The sequence below is a fragment of the Callithrix jacchus genome, chromosome 13, assembly GCF_049354715.1.
Source record: "Callithrix jacchus isolate 240 chromosome 13, calJac240_pri, whole genome shotgun sequence".
In the NCBI taxonomy this organism is placed as follows: Eukaryota; Metazoa; Chordata; class Mammalia; order Primates; family Cebidae; genus Callithrix; species Callithrix jacchus.
Window position 1 is genome coordinate 76,777,054 of NC_133514.1, and position 16,178 is coordinate 76,793,231.

The 16,178-nt window shown below is 35.6% G+C and overlaps 1 protein-coding gene and 1 long non-coding RNA gene across 8 annotated transcripts in view; one reads left to right on the top strand and one right to left on the bottom strand.

The window, feature by feature from the left end:
- Positions 1–16,178, top strand: part of ASXL3 (ASXL transcriptional regulator 3) — a 174,242-nt gene that overhangs the window by 102,089 nt on the left and 55,975 nt on the right. For all 7 annotated transcript variants that reach the window (XM_054244109.2, XM_035270825.3, XM_078346919.1 and 4 more), the window contains one exon: positions 3,772–3,935. In XM_054244109.2, the coding sequence (XP_054100084.2) occupies positions 3,772–3,935 (164 nt within the window). The remainder of the gene's footprint in view (positions 1–3,771; positions 3,936–16,178) is intronic.
- The window catches only part of LOC118146867 (uncharacterized), a 34,622-nt gene that overhangs the window by 8,196 nt on the left and 10,248 nt on the right, over positions 1–16,178 (bottom strand). The gene's annotated exons all lie outside the window — the stretch shown is intronic.

The window sequence follows — 16,178 nt, forward strand, 5'->3', positions numbered from 1 at the left end:
GTACAATTTATCTTTAGAGCCATTTATAAATTGTGCTTTTTGTGTGTATGAGAAAGAGGGCATTACATACTTTCTCATTTTTAAAAAAGTTTTTACACATTTATTTTTCTCTTAACAGGCTAAATTTGGAAATGTATAAAGCTTAAAATAATTTGTATTCAATGACATTGCAAAGAGTCATAATATTATTATGCTTTTTTAGATCTTTTAGCTAATTAGATCTGCCTTTAAATATGTATTCTATCAAGCATTATGTCCTTACCTTTTATTCCCCTTCACATTTATTTATACTGTCTCTCATTGCTTCTCGGCCTTTGGCTAAGATCAAGTGTATTTATACCATTTCAGCCCAGAGATGTCTTTTAATAGCTTAATAAAAAATACTTCTTTATTGTTGATGGTCTTCATTGTTCTTTTGTATTTAATGAATGAATGCCTTTTTCTTTTAGTCCTTCCTTCCTTCTTATTCTTTAGATCATTTATTAACTTCATTATTTTTACACTTAAGACTTTAATTTTCAATTTTTTCTACCCTTTAATATATGCAATTTACCTTTAAAACCAATTGAGTGGCATTTTAAAATTTTCAAATACTTTATAATTCCTGTTACAAATTTTTTTCTCTAACATGTAAAGCACATACAGGTGTGTTTTTGAATGTCTAAACCTTGAATGACGTGTGAGGTATTAGAGAATTGATATTTTTTAATATACTGCATTTAATTTCTTTTTATAATATAAAGGTGAGACTTTATTATTATTCTTAAGTATCTGTTGAGACTCACTGGTCAGTTGTGTTGTTTTGTTTTCTTGTTACTTTTGAGTGCTAGGAGAAAAATGCTCTCTCTAATGGCTCAGTAAAATGCCCTGTGTTAAATCTGTTGGTTCAAGATTGATTATTGAGTTGTAAAAGTCTTCTGTAGCCTTAAGACAATTTTTTTGATTCAGACTATTAGGTTTTGGTAATCTGTGTTAATACTTTCTGTAGCATTGTATGATGTCAATTTCTTTTTTATTGTTTGAATTTGACGTATTGAGGCTGTGCTATTTAAATGGATGCAGGTTCAAGGTCACTGTATATTCCCATTAATTTAGTCCTTATACACTTAAGGAATGATCTTTTTCATCTCTAGTAATATATTTTTGTAAACTTTATCTGGCCTGATGTTAATATTGCAGTAAGACTTTTTTGTTGTTTTGAATTTCCGATTAGTATTCTTTATTTTTTTCTAATTTTTATTCTTTCCATACAATTTTTATTTTATGTGTATTTAGCAGCAAGAAAATATTTTGTTTTTTTTTTTATATCTAATATGAAAATCCAGCTACCTTTATTGTGATTGTTTTGTGCTTAATTTTAATTTTTTCCCTCCTTTTATTCCTTCCATTTGATCGGTTGGGTTTTCCATCCAACCGTTTATTTGGAAATTATAATTCTTTTTTTTTTCTGATAGCTACTTATAGAATTTTAACTAAATTAAGGGACTAGTTCATATCTCTTTTGTTCCCAAAACATACCAGAGTTTTATAGTGCTCTCATTTCAATTGCATCTTCCCATTTTACATACAGTTATTGTGGAGTATTTTATTTCCACTCTGTTTGATTTCCCCCATAAGGCATTATTGTTTTCTACAGTGAATGTTTGTTTGGATTTACTCATGTCTATTAGTCTCTTAGCTTATCATTGCCTCTGCAGCTCTTGCATTTCTTCTTTGATATAATTTATTTATTTTTTTAAGAACATACACTAGTGATTATTTCAGCAAGATTCTCTAAGGGATTAAGTTTTTATTTAGGATACCAAAAACATTCTTATGATTACCATCATTTTCATTTTTTAGAGACATAGTTATAAATGAAATTCTACGTTGACACAATTCCTCTTGCGCTTTTGAACGGATTTTATTGTCTGTTTTTTGATTTATTAATGGTATTTCTATCCATCTTATAATTTCTCTGGCGATAATCGATGTTTTGTTCCACATGGTTTTAAGATATTCCTTCTATTGTTGATGTTTGGAGATTTCAACTCACTAGATGCATAAATGGGTATTTATCTTTCTTGCAATTTAGTATGTAGCTTTATTTAAGAACTTTAATCATTATTTCAATTCTGAAAAATATTTCAGTGATTAGTTATTCAGATATTGCCTCTCTGCAATCTCTGTGTTTTTTAATTCTGAAGCTTCTATAAATATGCATTTTGACTTACTACATTCCCTGTATTTCTTCCCTATCACAATTTGACTCATCATTTTTCTAATACATCTAAATATTTTCCTTAAGTTCGTATCTTAATAATTTTTTTCTCTGCAATGTCCACTGAAATTTTTTTAAACCTTTTACCAAATTTGTAAAAGTATTATTTGGTTCTCGTTAAAATTAGATTGTTCTTTTATCACAGTATCCTATTTTTCCATAATTAAAAAAAATCACTCTTTTGTCTTTATTTAAAACAAGGATTGGCAAACTCTTTCTTTCAAGGGCCAGAGAGTGAATACGGTAGGCTTTACAGGCCACGTGATTTCTGTAACAACTCTTCAACTCCACATTGTAGTGAAAAATATATATAAACCGTTGGACATGATGATGTTCCAGTAAAACTTTATTTGCTAAAACAGGCATTGGACCAGATATAAATCATGAGCTATTATTTTCTGACCTCTTATTTAAAACATACTCTTTATAATCACATTCAAGTGGTTATCATAGCTCAAATAACAGAAGGGCAGGTCTTCTGTTTGTGTTTGATGCATCAGTTGACTATCCCTTATGGTATGTTATTTTCTTGTGTGTCATGATTCTGAGATGTGAACTCTACATACAGCCTTCTGTTGGAGGTCAGTGTGCCTTGAGTTGTGGAATTATCCTGCAGAGCATATTTGTATTTCAGATCTAGTAGCTAATTCATTTTTATTTTTTATTTCCTGAGACAGTTTCACTCTGTTACTGACGCTGAGTGCAGTGGAGCAGTCATGGCTCACTGTACCTCTACCTCCCAGGCTTAAGTGACCTTCCCATCTCAGACTCTGGGGTAGCTGGGAACACAGTGCATGCCACCACACCTAGATAATTTTTTGTTTGTTTGTTTGTTTTAGTTTTTTGTGGAGATGTGGTCTCACCATGTTGCCCAAGCTGGTCTTAAACCCCTGAGCTCAAGCAATTCTTCTGCCTCAGCCTACCAAAGTGATGGGATTATAGGGCAGGAGTCACTGTACACAGCCTAATATTTTTTAAAAAGAATGCTTTTTAAAGTATCACCCTGAGAAATGCCCTGAATACAAACCTTTTGACATAATCCAGTGCTTATGAAATAATCCATGAGGAGCACACAGCTATTATTGCTATTATTATCTTTATTAAGATTGACAGCACTGTTGTTTCTGTTATTGCTAACTAGGTCTTGCCAAACTTACATACATTGTAGTTGTTACTGTTCATGCATTTGGAGTTTTTGAAAATTCTTATTAATTGAAAGCTCAGAATTTTTTTTTATTGAACTCTGCTGCTGCTTTGAGCTAAAAATGTAGAAGATATTGAGTGAAGTATATGTTATGAAAACTAAAGATAGATAACTGAAGCCAGAAAGAAACATAATGGAAGAAGCTTTGGGAATTTCTCTTCTGAAATACCATTTGTAAAAGGGATAGAAGTAAACATATAATTGAATATACATGTTCACTACATATACTTGACTCTGTGTGTGTGTACATACATATACATTTCCCTCTACCTGTAGTAAATTCATGCCTCTTGCTTGTTCATCACAGGGCACCTGAAATGGACCAAAGCTGAGGACATTGACATAGAAACCCCAGGATCAATTCTTGTCAACACTAACTTGAGGGCATTAATAAATAAACATACGTTTGCTTCCTTACCTCAGCATTTTCAACAATACCTCCTGCTTTTGCTCCCAGAAGTGGATAGGCAGGTAAGTAGAAGATTTAGATATTTGATATCAGCCACTGGTTATGTTATGATGAAGTGGCAGGTCTGCTATCAAAGATGACTTACATACAGATATAGTATATTTCTGTAATTTATGCATATCTATTTATTGCTGTTATTAGCTTATTTAATCTGCTAAAACGAAACTATTTTTATTCTTAATAGCGAGCCAATTCAGATTTTAAAATACAGTACATTGTGGTAGTATGAAAACTATAAACTTACATTGGAAAGGGAAAACAAAGAAATCAAGCATTCCATTATCAAATAAATCTTTAGAGTAGCTGCTCCTTTGCCAAGAGGGAATATTGAAATGCAGCAATAAAAAGCCAGGGTTTCTAAGAAATTATGTAGATGTTTTTATCCTCAACCATTTCTAAAAGGCATTTAAAATTTATGTTTGCAATTACTCTCTGAGAGTCTATCAGTATGAATATGATTACCTATAAATAATCACCTTTTACCTTTTTAAAAATATAACTGGAAATGCTTTAAGTGAATTTTATATTTTGAAAACTTCTAAAATAAGGAAATACAAATATAAACCCATAAGAGCAGGCATCAATCATCTTTTAAGGCTGTTTGCTTATGAAAGAAAAGGAAAAAAAATTCATCATGTAAAATTTTATTAAATTTCACAAAATTTATTAAGTGCTATCTAGGAAACATTCCCTTATGATTCTTATTTCAGTAAATTCTGAAACTGTATATCATTTTCAGTTGATGAACTTAATACATGTATATTTATGAATTTGTGTCTTGAGATGATAGGTACATCCATGAATTGAAGTGGGCAAAATTTATTCAATATTTTCATATTACTTTGAATAAGTTTTCTTAGCTTTTTATTTGATTCTGTTTTCTTCTGACTTACTCATTTTCTTTCACATATATTTAAATATGATAAGCAACAGTTTGCTACAATTTGTATGTATCTCTTTGGTGGTGATTATTGTTGGTATTTAGAAAAAGATTATTTTAATTTTGAGCACATTTTCATTTCACTAGGAGATTTTTCTCTTTCAACAACATTTACTTAATATTTACTCTGAATGTGGTATGTTCTGGGTGCTTTGGAGTAATAGCAAGATGGTCAATGTTTATTGAAGAAAAGATTAAATGAACTGTAGTTGGATACATAAACTGTATTTGTAAATAACCAAAATATGAGTTAGAAACAGGTAAGCTTGAGGAGAAAAGTACAAAGTGTATTGCACTTTTATATGCAGAAGGGAAATATCAGAGTTAAATATAAACTTCTTGAATTGGGCCTTGAGATGCAGAGGTAGAATTTGAATAAAATGAATTGAAAAGTACCAAGTGAGAGTCCAATGGTACACAATCAACAGCTAATTTGGTGGAAGTCTGGATTTTAGGAAGAATGGTGCAAATGATTTTGGAAGGGCAGATGGGAAGTGGACTTTGGAAGATTCCTTGAATATGAAGCTGAGGAGTCTGGATGGTGTTCTCCCTGTGTCTGTAATACAAAGCCATTGAAGGATTTCGATTGGAGCTGTGATAATAAGACCATTACTTTTTAAAGAAATTATTCTGACAGTACTGAAAGAGAATGTTACACATGGAAAGCATGAAAGTAGAAAGAATAGTTAGAACTCAATTTTAGTTGTTCCCAAAAGGCATAATGAGGGTTTGATTTTGGAGCATTGAATTAAAATTAGAGGAAGGGAAAAATGCAGTTGTCATCATCTTATCCTCATTCTCCTTTGCCACCTCCTTCTCCAGTAGTCACAGTTTTTCATTTTGTCAAGTAAAACTTGAAGCAAGGTATAGGGAGGAACCACTGATGACGCTTCAGTTATAAGTGTGTGTGACTTAGAATTTAGACATTAGAAACTTTTCGGGGAGAGATCTGATTTATTAGCTTGTACAACTATTTCCTCCACTTCAAAACAGGTGTAGTTTATTTAGTTTACAAATCTGTCATCAGCTTCAGAAATAGCGTTTGGCATGTACAACTGTTTTAGTCCATTTGCATTGCTATACAGAAATACTTGCCACTGGGTAATCTATAAAGAAAAGAGATGTATTTGGCTCATGATTTTGCAGGCCATACATGAAGCATACTGCTGGCATCTGCTTCTGATGAGGGCCTCAGGAAACAGGAAACATACTACTGGCATCTGCTTCTGATGAGGGCCTCAGGAAACAGGAAACATACTACTGGCATCTGCTCCTGATGAGGGCCTCAGGAAACAGGAAACATACTACTGGCATCTGCTTTTGTTGTGGGCCTCAGGAAACTTATAATCATGGTGGAAAGTGAAATCATGTCAGATGGCAAGAGAGGGGAAAGAAAGGTAGTGCTAGACTCTTCTAAACAACCAGATCTTGCTTGAACTCACAGAGGGAGAACTCACTATTGCTGTGAGGACAGCACCAAGACATTCATGAGAGATCTGCCCTATAAGTCAAACACTCCCCAGTAGGCACATCTCCAGTATTGGAGGTCATATTTCAGTTGAGGTTTGGAGGGGACAAAACCCCCAAACCATATCAACAGTGTACTCAGTAAATATTTTTGGAATGAATAAATAACAAATTGTCCTAGTTTTAGTCAAAACTGGGGTAACCCAGGTGGCCAGAATCTAAGCCCAATATCTCATTCAACCTCTAGCAGTTTGTTAGAGTCAGTTTTTTCTAGTCACTCTGAGAAATATCATTGAATAAGGCACAATACTCATCCTTGAATAACAGTCCATTGAGAAACTTTTTTATTCAAAAAGTATTTACTGATCATGTATTGTGTATTTTACATAGGAATGTATCTTGTGGAAGATACAAGAATGAATCTTGTGGAAGAATAATAGAGGGGGAAAGAAAAAACTTCATATGGAAATGTTTAATACTCTGCTCACTACTGGCAAAGAAGTTTAATCAATGGATAAGTGTTATACCAAGTTTAGTACAAAACCAGTTAGAATCACATAAATGTAAAATCACATAATAAAAGTTGAAAGAAAGCTTTTTGAAGATATAGAGGATGAAGAAATTTAATCTGAATGTAGTATTGGAGAAGATTTTTATAGTAGAGAAGGTGCTTAAGTTGAACCTTAGAAGGACTGGTAGGTGTTTCTTAAGTAGAGCCAAAGAAAATTTTACAAAGGAAAGGCATGCCATTTACAAAGACTTTTTGCTTATATGTTCCAGAAGATTTAGTATTTCTGTATGACTTGAGCCACCAAAAGGGGAAAATGGTGGGCTATTTTGCTGAAGGAAAATATGGTCTATAGCATTGATGACCTGATAGTAGGCTAAACTCTTTGAAACCAGTATGTACCATCAAAGACACTTCAAATGGGACATGACATGCAAGAAATAGTTTAAACACATATTTTAGTGCCTAGACATAGGACAGGGGAAGATAATCCAAAGGATAAATAAAATGCAGTTTTTATTTTCTTTTTTGGAAGCAAGTACCTCTGTGAATGACGGATTGGACAGTAGAAAGGTAAGACCCAGAGAGGCTAGTTAGGAGACAGTTGCAGTAGTTGAGATATGAAATAAATGTCTGACCTTGGTACTGGAGCTAGAAATGGAAGGAATTAATTCCAGGCATATTTTCAACCCAGAATGAATAGGAATAAATGACAGCTATGAAATGGGATTGTTAAAGGTCTAGAAGGCAATTAGAGATTTTTTCTAGGGTGACTTAAGAAAGAGAAGCTCTGTGGGCCTGTCAGCATTTTATACCAAGAAATTTAGAGCTAGTGTGCTCTTTTTCTGCTCAAAGTGGCCTCAACCCTCTTTTCTAGCAGAAAGGGACTGGTAACTTGATGCAACAAACTGCCAAAACTGCTGCTGTTTTAGTCTAGCTTATTGCAAATGTCCAAATGAAGATGAACACCACTATTTTGTGGCCATAATGAGTAGAGATGGCATGGGAATGTGAATTTGATTACACAGATTTATTTGAGCCAGTTGAAGGTCTTATGTGAAATACCTAAAATTTCAATTATGTCTTCACATATTTACAAAATCTGGAATTCCTTGCTTTCTTGCTACTGACTACCCCAAGTTTCTACTGCTTTGTAGCATGAAGTAGTCCTAAAGGGCCTCCTCCTCTGGACCCATGTGAAATGGATTCATTCCAGTATTACATCCTCAAAATATGGGAGCTGAGTTGCCCATTTATCTTGACATTGCCAGCTGTTAAGGCAGTCTTTCTAGGTGTTTTGTTTTCCTATAGTTGTACTTCTTATTTTTTTTTTAAGAGTTCTGTTTATCTTAGATTATACTTTTAATTTACCCCAGTTGTTTTTATCACATTGCTGCATCTAGTTTTGTATTTAATTTATTCTTCACACATTATACTGCAAGTAGAAGAAAGTCCAACTCAGAGACATTTAAGTCATAAAAGGACACTTACTGGCTCAGGTAATTAGAAGATAGAAGTTTGAGTGGGCTTCTTGTTGTTGGTCCTAGGTCTCAGTTATTATCAAAGGCTCATTTAATTATTTAAATAATTTATAAATCTTCTGCCTTCTTCTGGCTGTTTTTCTAAACCTGAATCTCTTTGTGTAGGATGTCTACCTGAATCAAGATATGCGCACTTGCCTCAATGCATGGGGAGAATACTAGTATTTCAAGCAAAAGACCTAAGATTCACACTAATGGTACTGCTTAGATCACATGAACATTTCTTAAACAATGATGCTAGCCAAGGAAATGGAATATGCAAATTGGCCTAAAACAAATATGCCTACTGTCCTTGGAGATTGGAGTGTGTTCATCATCTCCTGAAGTAAAATGGTGCACTTGTGGTAGAGGTCAGAGATATTTTAAAAATCTGTGTTTTAGAAGTTTTACCAGGGGATATATACAGGATGGGATAGATGCTTGGTAGGCAATTAACAGCACCTGTAGAAGCGGCGTTGAAATTAAGTTTTGTTTTTAACATATTGGATTGAAATTATTCCACTATATGAAATGTTCAGAAAGTCATTATGTATGCAGATTATAAGACAGTAGAAGATTTAGTTAACAATAACATGTACATAGATTATTGTGTCTGCTATGAGATTTGATAGGATTGGGAGATAGCATAGTCATCGCAGAGAATACATGTATTTGTGGCGAGTGTGAATAAGAAAAAGGATGGGAAGGAATCAGAGAATAGATAAAAAATAACAAATCCATGAGAGATTATCAATCTGTTGATCATATACAGGCGATAGTGGGAAATGTACAATAAGAAGTCACTGGAGACTAAGTAAGATATCTTTCATTTGTCCCTTCAGACCCACACTTCAGTCTTCTTTGCTCTGCTTTTGTCCAGAGGGCTAGCCTGTATGTGGACTACTGCATCAGGAGGGCCTGTGCCCTCCATCATCCTTTTCTAAAAATGTCGTAATAAACTTTTAGAAAATTTGAAGAGATATTTGAGAATAAGTTTTCAGCCAGATGATTCAGTGTCACTTTCTCCTCCAATATATGAGGACTTGAAAGGTGTATTTTCTTTTCTTTTTTTTTTTTTTCTGTTTTGTTTTGTTTTTTTGATGGAGTCTTTCACTCAGGCTGGAGTGCAATGGTGCGATCTTGGCTCACTGCAACCTCAGCCTCCCGGGTTCAGGCAATTCTCCTACCTAAGCCTCCTGAGTAGCTAGGACTGTGGTCTCTCGCCATCACACCTCGCTAATTTTTTGTATTTTCAGTAGAGATGAGGTTCACCATGTTGGCCAGATTGGTTTTGAACTCCTGATGTCAGGTGATCCACCTGCCTCGACCTCCCAAAGTACTGGGATTGCAGGTGTTAGCAACTGCATTTGGCTGAAAGGTGTATTTTCTATAAACAAGGACATGTTGTTTTACATAAGCACAGTGTAATCACCAAAAATCAGGAAATTAACAGTGATGATTATCATGTAATTCTTAGATTCTGTCCAAATTTAGCCAGTTGCCCCAGTAATATCACTTTTAGCAACAGGATCCAGTACTGCATTGAGTTGTCATGTCTCTATAGTCTCCTTCATCTGGATCAGTTCTTTAGTCTTTCCTTGATATTCATTACCTTGACACTTTAGAACATTATGAACCAATTTGAATTTGCATGATGTCTCCTACTCAGATTCAGATTATGTGCCTTTGAGAGGAATGCAATAAATGATGTTGCGTTCTTCTTGCATCCTGTTAGGTGGCACACAACTTTGATTTGACTCAATACTGTTGCTGTTCACTTGATCATTCTATTAAAGTATATTTGCCAAGCTTTTCCAGAGTAAACTTGCTCCTTTCCCTTTTGTAATTAAAATGCGTTTTGTGAGGAAGTTCTTTTAGACTGTGTAAATATCCTGTTCCTCTTCAAACTCTCAATGTATTAATTCACACACACACACACATGCACACAGACACACACATGTGTGTTCATATATATTCAAGACTTCATTATTTTCTTTATTTACTAGGCTATTATGCTTCACTTGTCCCATATTTGGTCCACAAGAGCCCATTCAAACTGGCTGCTGTGCCTTCTGACAAGTGACATGTCTTCATTATTATTTATTTGTTTTTTGTTTTTGCTTTTTTTTTTTTTAGAGAGAGATGGGATCTCATTATATTGCTCAGGGTGGTCTTGAACTCCTGGCCTCAAGTTATCCTCCCACCTTCACCTCCCAAAGCACTGGGATTACAGGTGTTAGCCACCATGCCCAACCTCAGTAATTCTTTGATCACTTCCTTATTTTGAAGCACATTAAAGTGTTCTGATCTTATTGTATACTTTTGCTGCCCCAGCCCAGTAGTGAACCCTGTCTCCAAAAAACACTGTTTCCCAGTAGTGGAGGATGTCATGAAATCAAGATGTCATGAAAGGTGTGCTCTTTGTTAGGATGTTGCTCCAAGATCTAAGAGAGATCTCATAAAACTACACTTATGTATAGGTATGAATAGCCATGTACATGCAGCTGTATGTGTGTGTGTGTGAATGCTTCCTTAACCTCTGTGTCTTAGAGACAAGGAACATCATGTAGAAGAAAATGTGTGTGTGAGCCTATTTACACAATGTATAAATATAACACAATTTATATCTACATTTATTTCTAGATATCTCTATCTTGTAAGCCATGAGTTCACACTGATACTGCCAATCCTCGTCTAATGCCTCATGGTTCATTCTAGTTTTCTCTCTTTCCATAGATCTCTCTCACTTCTCTGACAGTGAGAAAACCCGCTTCTCTTATTCTTAATATATCTAGGTATTTAATTATCGCCTTGTAGATAGCCAGTCTTCCATCTTAGCCACCATACCTCCTCCATGTGGACATGGAGGCACACAGTCGGTGTGCCAACATTTTGTCTGTTGACAGACAAAGTGTACTTTTCTGTCTTTGCATCTTGGGGACAAGGAATATCATGTAGAGAAAAAACATGAGGTTGGAGTTGGCACACCGACTGTGACTCTTGATGACAGGCCACCCACTCACCTACCTTGCTTGGATAATTTCCTCTTACTGCTAAACATCTGACACTGAATATCAGGCTACTTCTCGGTGCAGGTGACCTCCTCACCATGCCTGGACTCTAAATCTCCTCTCCAGGCCACCTCTCCATGCTACCTCACCCCACTTGACCCTGTGATTCCCTCCTGGACTGTCATGGCCACATTCCTCTCCCCCTCTCTACATGCTTACAGTGCTTTAAGCCTCACGCCTAAACATTAAGAAGAGGGAAAAGAAGGCTATCTGGATTCTGATTAGATTCCGCTATTAGGGAGTCACAGCAATGGATTGAATAGAGGAAGAAAAGTGAGATTGAGCACCGTATCTTCCCTGTGATGTCAGCACAGGCTGCATTCATTGGCCAGCTCCTGTCAGGAGATCCTCTCCATACAGTCCTCTCTCTGTCTGTGGTCTGATAAACTCTGTCTCCCCTCACACTTCAGGTCAAACACTAACTCCAGTTATTAGTTCCAGTTTACTGCACTATCCTATGTGGTGGTGTGGCACGTGGGCTATACCTTTTTGAGTTATCACTTTACTCTCCTTGACTGATCCTAACTTGAGGGAGCCATCTGTGCCTGCTGGGACTCTTGACTGGCAGACCTTGTGAGGAAGTTGAATAATAGAGTTGTAAGCAAATTACAGTGGTTTGGGGTAGGATTGGGATATATATTTCATTCATTTATCAACCAAAGCATATTTAACGCCTGTAATTCACCAGACGCTGCTACCACTGATGATGTAACTGCGGATAAGTCACAGTTCTTATCCTGAAAGAGAGAACTGTTCTAGAGGAAAGAGAGATGTAAAAGCTTGTAATTACAGAACAGTGCTCTGATTGTAGTATATGTATCATGCCATGGAAATATAGAGGAGATAATAACCATTGTCTTTAAGATTTAGAGAAGGCTTGAAAGGGGAGGTATCATTTGGGCTGAATCTGGAAAGGTGCAGGAAGGTTATTGGGTAAAGAAATGTGGAGGGCATTTCAATAGAGGAAATGGTATGTGCCAGTAATAATGTTTACTTATAATACTACATCTTCTACATGTGTTATCAGTAATTCTTACTATAATTCTCTAAATAGTATTATTAAACCCACTTTCTATATGTAGAAGCTGAGGGTCAGGGAGGAAAAAGGTCTAACCCAACTTTTCCCAAGTAAAACCATAGGAGTGAGAATGGAAACACAAGTTTGTCCAACTCCAACCTCATGTTTTTTCTCTACATGATATTCCTTGTACCCAAGATGCAAAGACAGGAAAGTACACTTTGTCTGTCAACAGACAAAATGTTGAAATGGCTTGGATATAATGCAAGTAAATTGAGGCTACCAAGGTAGGCTAGAACAAGCATTTTTTTTAAAGGCTTCAAATGTCAGTAAGCTATATAGAGCATACTAGGATTTTGCACTGGAGCATGACATACATATATTTTTGTTTTAGAAAGAGCTGTGATGAGGAACTGAAGCATAGAGTAGAGAAGGAGGAGTCCCAGATTCTTCACCTTGCTGGGGCTTAGCTGTACTCTCCTTTCTGTTCCTCAAACCCAAGCCTCTTCTGTGTCTCAGCCTCTGTGTTTTCTAATAATTCTGCAGTGATGCTTTCCTGACAGGGATGCTTTTGGCAAGACCAGCTCCTCATCCACCAGGGCTCAAAATTATCTCTTCACAAAAGCTTTTCTTGCCTCTAATCCCACCTAAAGCACCTTCTTTAGTTGTTTTTTTTTTTTTTTTTTGTCTTATTTTTTAGTTTATTTCCTTCCTGGCACTTGCCATGGTCTGTAATGAACTTGTTTATGTATTTTTCTCATTGGAATAATGGCCTCAGGACAATCCTTTATTTCTCCTCCTCACTGTGCTGGCACATAGCAGGTGCTCAGTAAAGGTTTCCTGAATGAGTGATTGAATGATTGAATGAATATAAGCTGGGAAATTATTTAGCAAGGTAACTTAGTTAATAAATGTAAGAACTTTAGTCACAGACATTATAGAATGGAAAAGAATTTTTTATTCATCTACTCACAGTGCCATCACAAAGTTCTACAGCCTAGGTGGCTTACAACAGAAGTTTATTTTCTCACAGTTCTTGAGGCTTGAAGTTTAAGATCAAGATGCCAACATGGTGGGATTCTCCTGAGGCCTCTCTCCTTTGCCTGTTGGCCTAGGGCCTCACTGTTTGACCTCATTTAACATTAATTACCTCTTTAAAAGCCTTGTCTCTGAAGAAAATTATGTTTGGGTTAAGGCTTCAATATATGAATTTTGTGGGGGGCACAATTCAGTCCATATTGGACATTTTGGAAATAGAGTCATCTGAACTTGGTAATTGGATTTGGGTGAGAAGTAGGTGCTGAATACATATTTTTGGCACTATGTTTATTGTGCATTTGAGAATAGCAAAAGGTTGGTAATTTTTTAAAGCTAGGGTACATTTAAGTATGCTTTTGGCTTAGCAACTGAAGCAGTTAATTGGAGAAATTAAGGATGGAAGAGAGATTACTTGATTTACTGGCAAAGTTTTAGAATACACAATAAAGAATTGACTAAATTGGACACAAAGCTTATGTAAGAAAAACAAAGACAAAAAGTATTGATTTCTGAGATCAGAGGGAGGCAGGAAAGAAAGAGTGAAAAATAAGTAAATTTGGAAAATGCAGTCAAAAGTGAGAGTTTTCCCCTAGATGGTGGTGTATGTAAGTGTCTGCTAAGAGAACAGAGGATCAGGGATGTCAGGAGAGTAAGAAGATCATGAAGAGCAGCTTGGTGGATTTTCTAGGAATTCATTCTGGAGAAAAAATTGGTTGCCGAGAAGCATTGAGGGCACATTTAAGAAGAGATGGCCGTGGACCCAGTTGATCTATTTATGTGTTTTTCTCCGTAGCCATGCTAAGTACTTATGCATGTATCTTGGTAACACATGTGCAGAAGTTAGATTTTGCAAAAGTCAGAGATTTACAAAGGCTCAAATTTAAAGGAGTTGAAGGATTTTAGGAGACTTGTAAGGTGCTCCTTGACTGATTAGATGTGGTCAATCATGAGGTTCAGGCAGCACAGGAAGGAAAGTAAGGTTGAAGGAGCTGGGCTGAGTGAGTGGAGAGAAAAATACACGTTGGAAGGAAGGAAACTATGTTGATAAATGAAGTGTTATGGGGTCTTAGAGTAGCACAGTTTGGATATGATCAGGTTTAGGTAAACACATGGGTCAAAGTCATCTTCTTGGCCACAGTATTTTGGTTCAGAGAAGAAATACAGAGAAACCAGGAAGTCAGAAGAGGATTGGTCAGTGCTAGCAGACAGGTAGAATTATAGCTAGTTCTTCACTCAGTCCCCCATATGGGAATATTGGCTTAATAAATTCACTGCTTGGGTTTGTAGCCAGACGTGCCTTTGTGCATAGCTCTCGGCAAGATGTGCTTGGAGTATTTTTAGAACCTCCTCGATTATACATAGCATATCTCTCCTTCCTTTAAGAATTTGTACTTTATAAACTGTGTCTACATAGAACAATTTTGTGACCTTTTAAAAAATATATGGCAGCTGGTGGAATAAATGTCAACTAAAGTTGAGTCCTATTAAAGTTTTTATTACACTTCCAAATTGAACCTCACTGATGAATAGGTTGTTGTCATTTCTGTCATCGATATCACTTTTACGTGATGTTCTTCTCTGACTCCCTCGATGTGGTGCTATCGGGGCTAACAGGGGTGTCTCTGCAAATGTTTATAAGACCATCCCCCAAGTGCTTCTAAATAAGTTATGCCTACTATTTTGTGTCTAGATGGTAATTGCAGCATTTTAGTCCATTCTTACTAAACTCTTAATTCTTTTTGTATTTATATCTGTGTTGTCTATGGTCTGTTAAATAACTAGCCACTGAAGGTTAGGTACTGCATAGGCTCTTTAAAATCCTATCTGGCTTTGTGTACCTCCAGTTCTGCACTCACTGGCAATAATGCATCTAATTGTAACTGTGGAGAATGTCATTAAACTAAAATGGAACATTTACACAGTCCCTTTTGCAGAGAACTTTGGACTAGGAAAATGAATGTGTGTGTCAGACATTTTACAGCACAGGAGAATGTGATTTATTGATTTCTGATGGCTCTGTTGGCATCAGTGTATATATTTAAAGAAGTCACGCAGCCTTTATAAATGCAAATGTGAAAGGGCTTTCCATCTTTTTCCTCCATGGAAATAGCTCATACATTTTCGATAACTCAGGCTCCTCTTAAGAGATTGCTCTGCGTACTGTATATATTGATTTAAAAATTATACTGTTATTTTATTCTACAAATAGTATGTATAATGAAATGTCAATTTACCTAAAAGATTATGAAATTCAAAAGTATTAAAGATATGAAAAATACTAGTATCTTAAGCCTTTAGGTTAAAGTAAGTGTGTGTTTGAGATGTAATTATTTTAATGGAACTGACACTTTGGCTTTTTCGCTGAGTCTGAAAGCATATCTTAAAGTACTTAGAAGATCCATTATTTCTTCTTGCCTAAGTCACTTACTGGTGATAGTAAATCATAAATAGCCAAAGATATTCTTGCCAGCCATGCTTGGATATTTTAATTCTCACCATTTGGGCTTTATGGAGGGTATGGAGGTATATATAATTTATTTAGTAATATGGAAATCCTTTATGGAGGAGAGTAATTTTACCCATATATTATTCATTTCTTAGTTAACTGATATTTAATATGAAATCCTGTTTATCGGTATTTGCTTCAGTGTATGTAAAATTACTATAGACTCAATTAAATAGG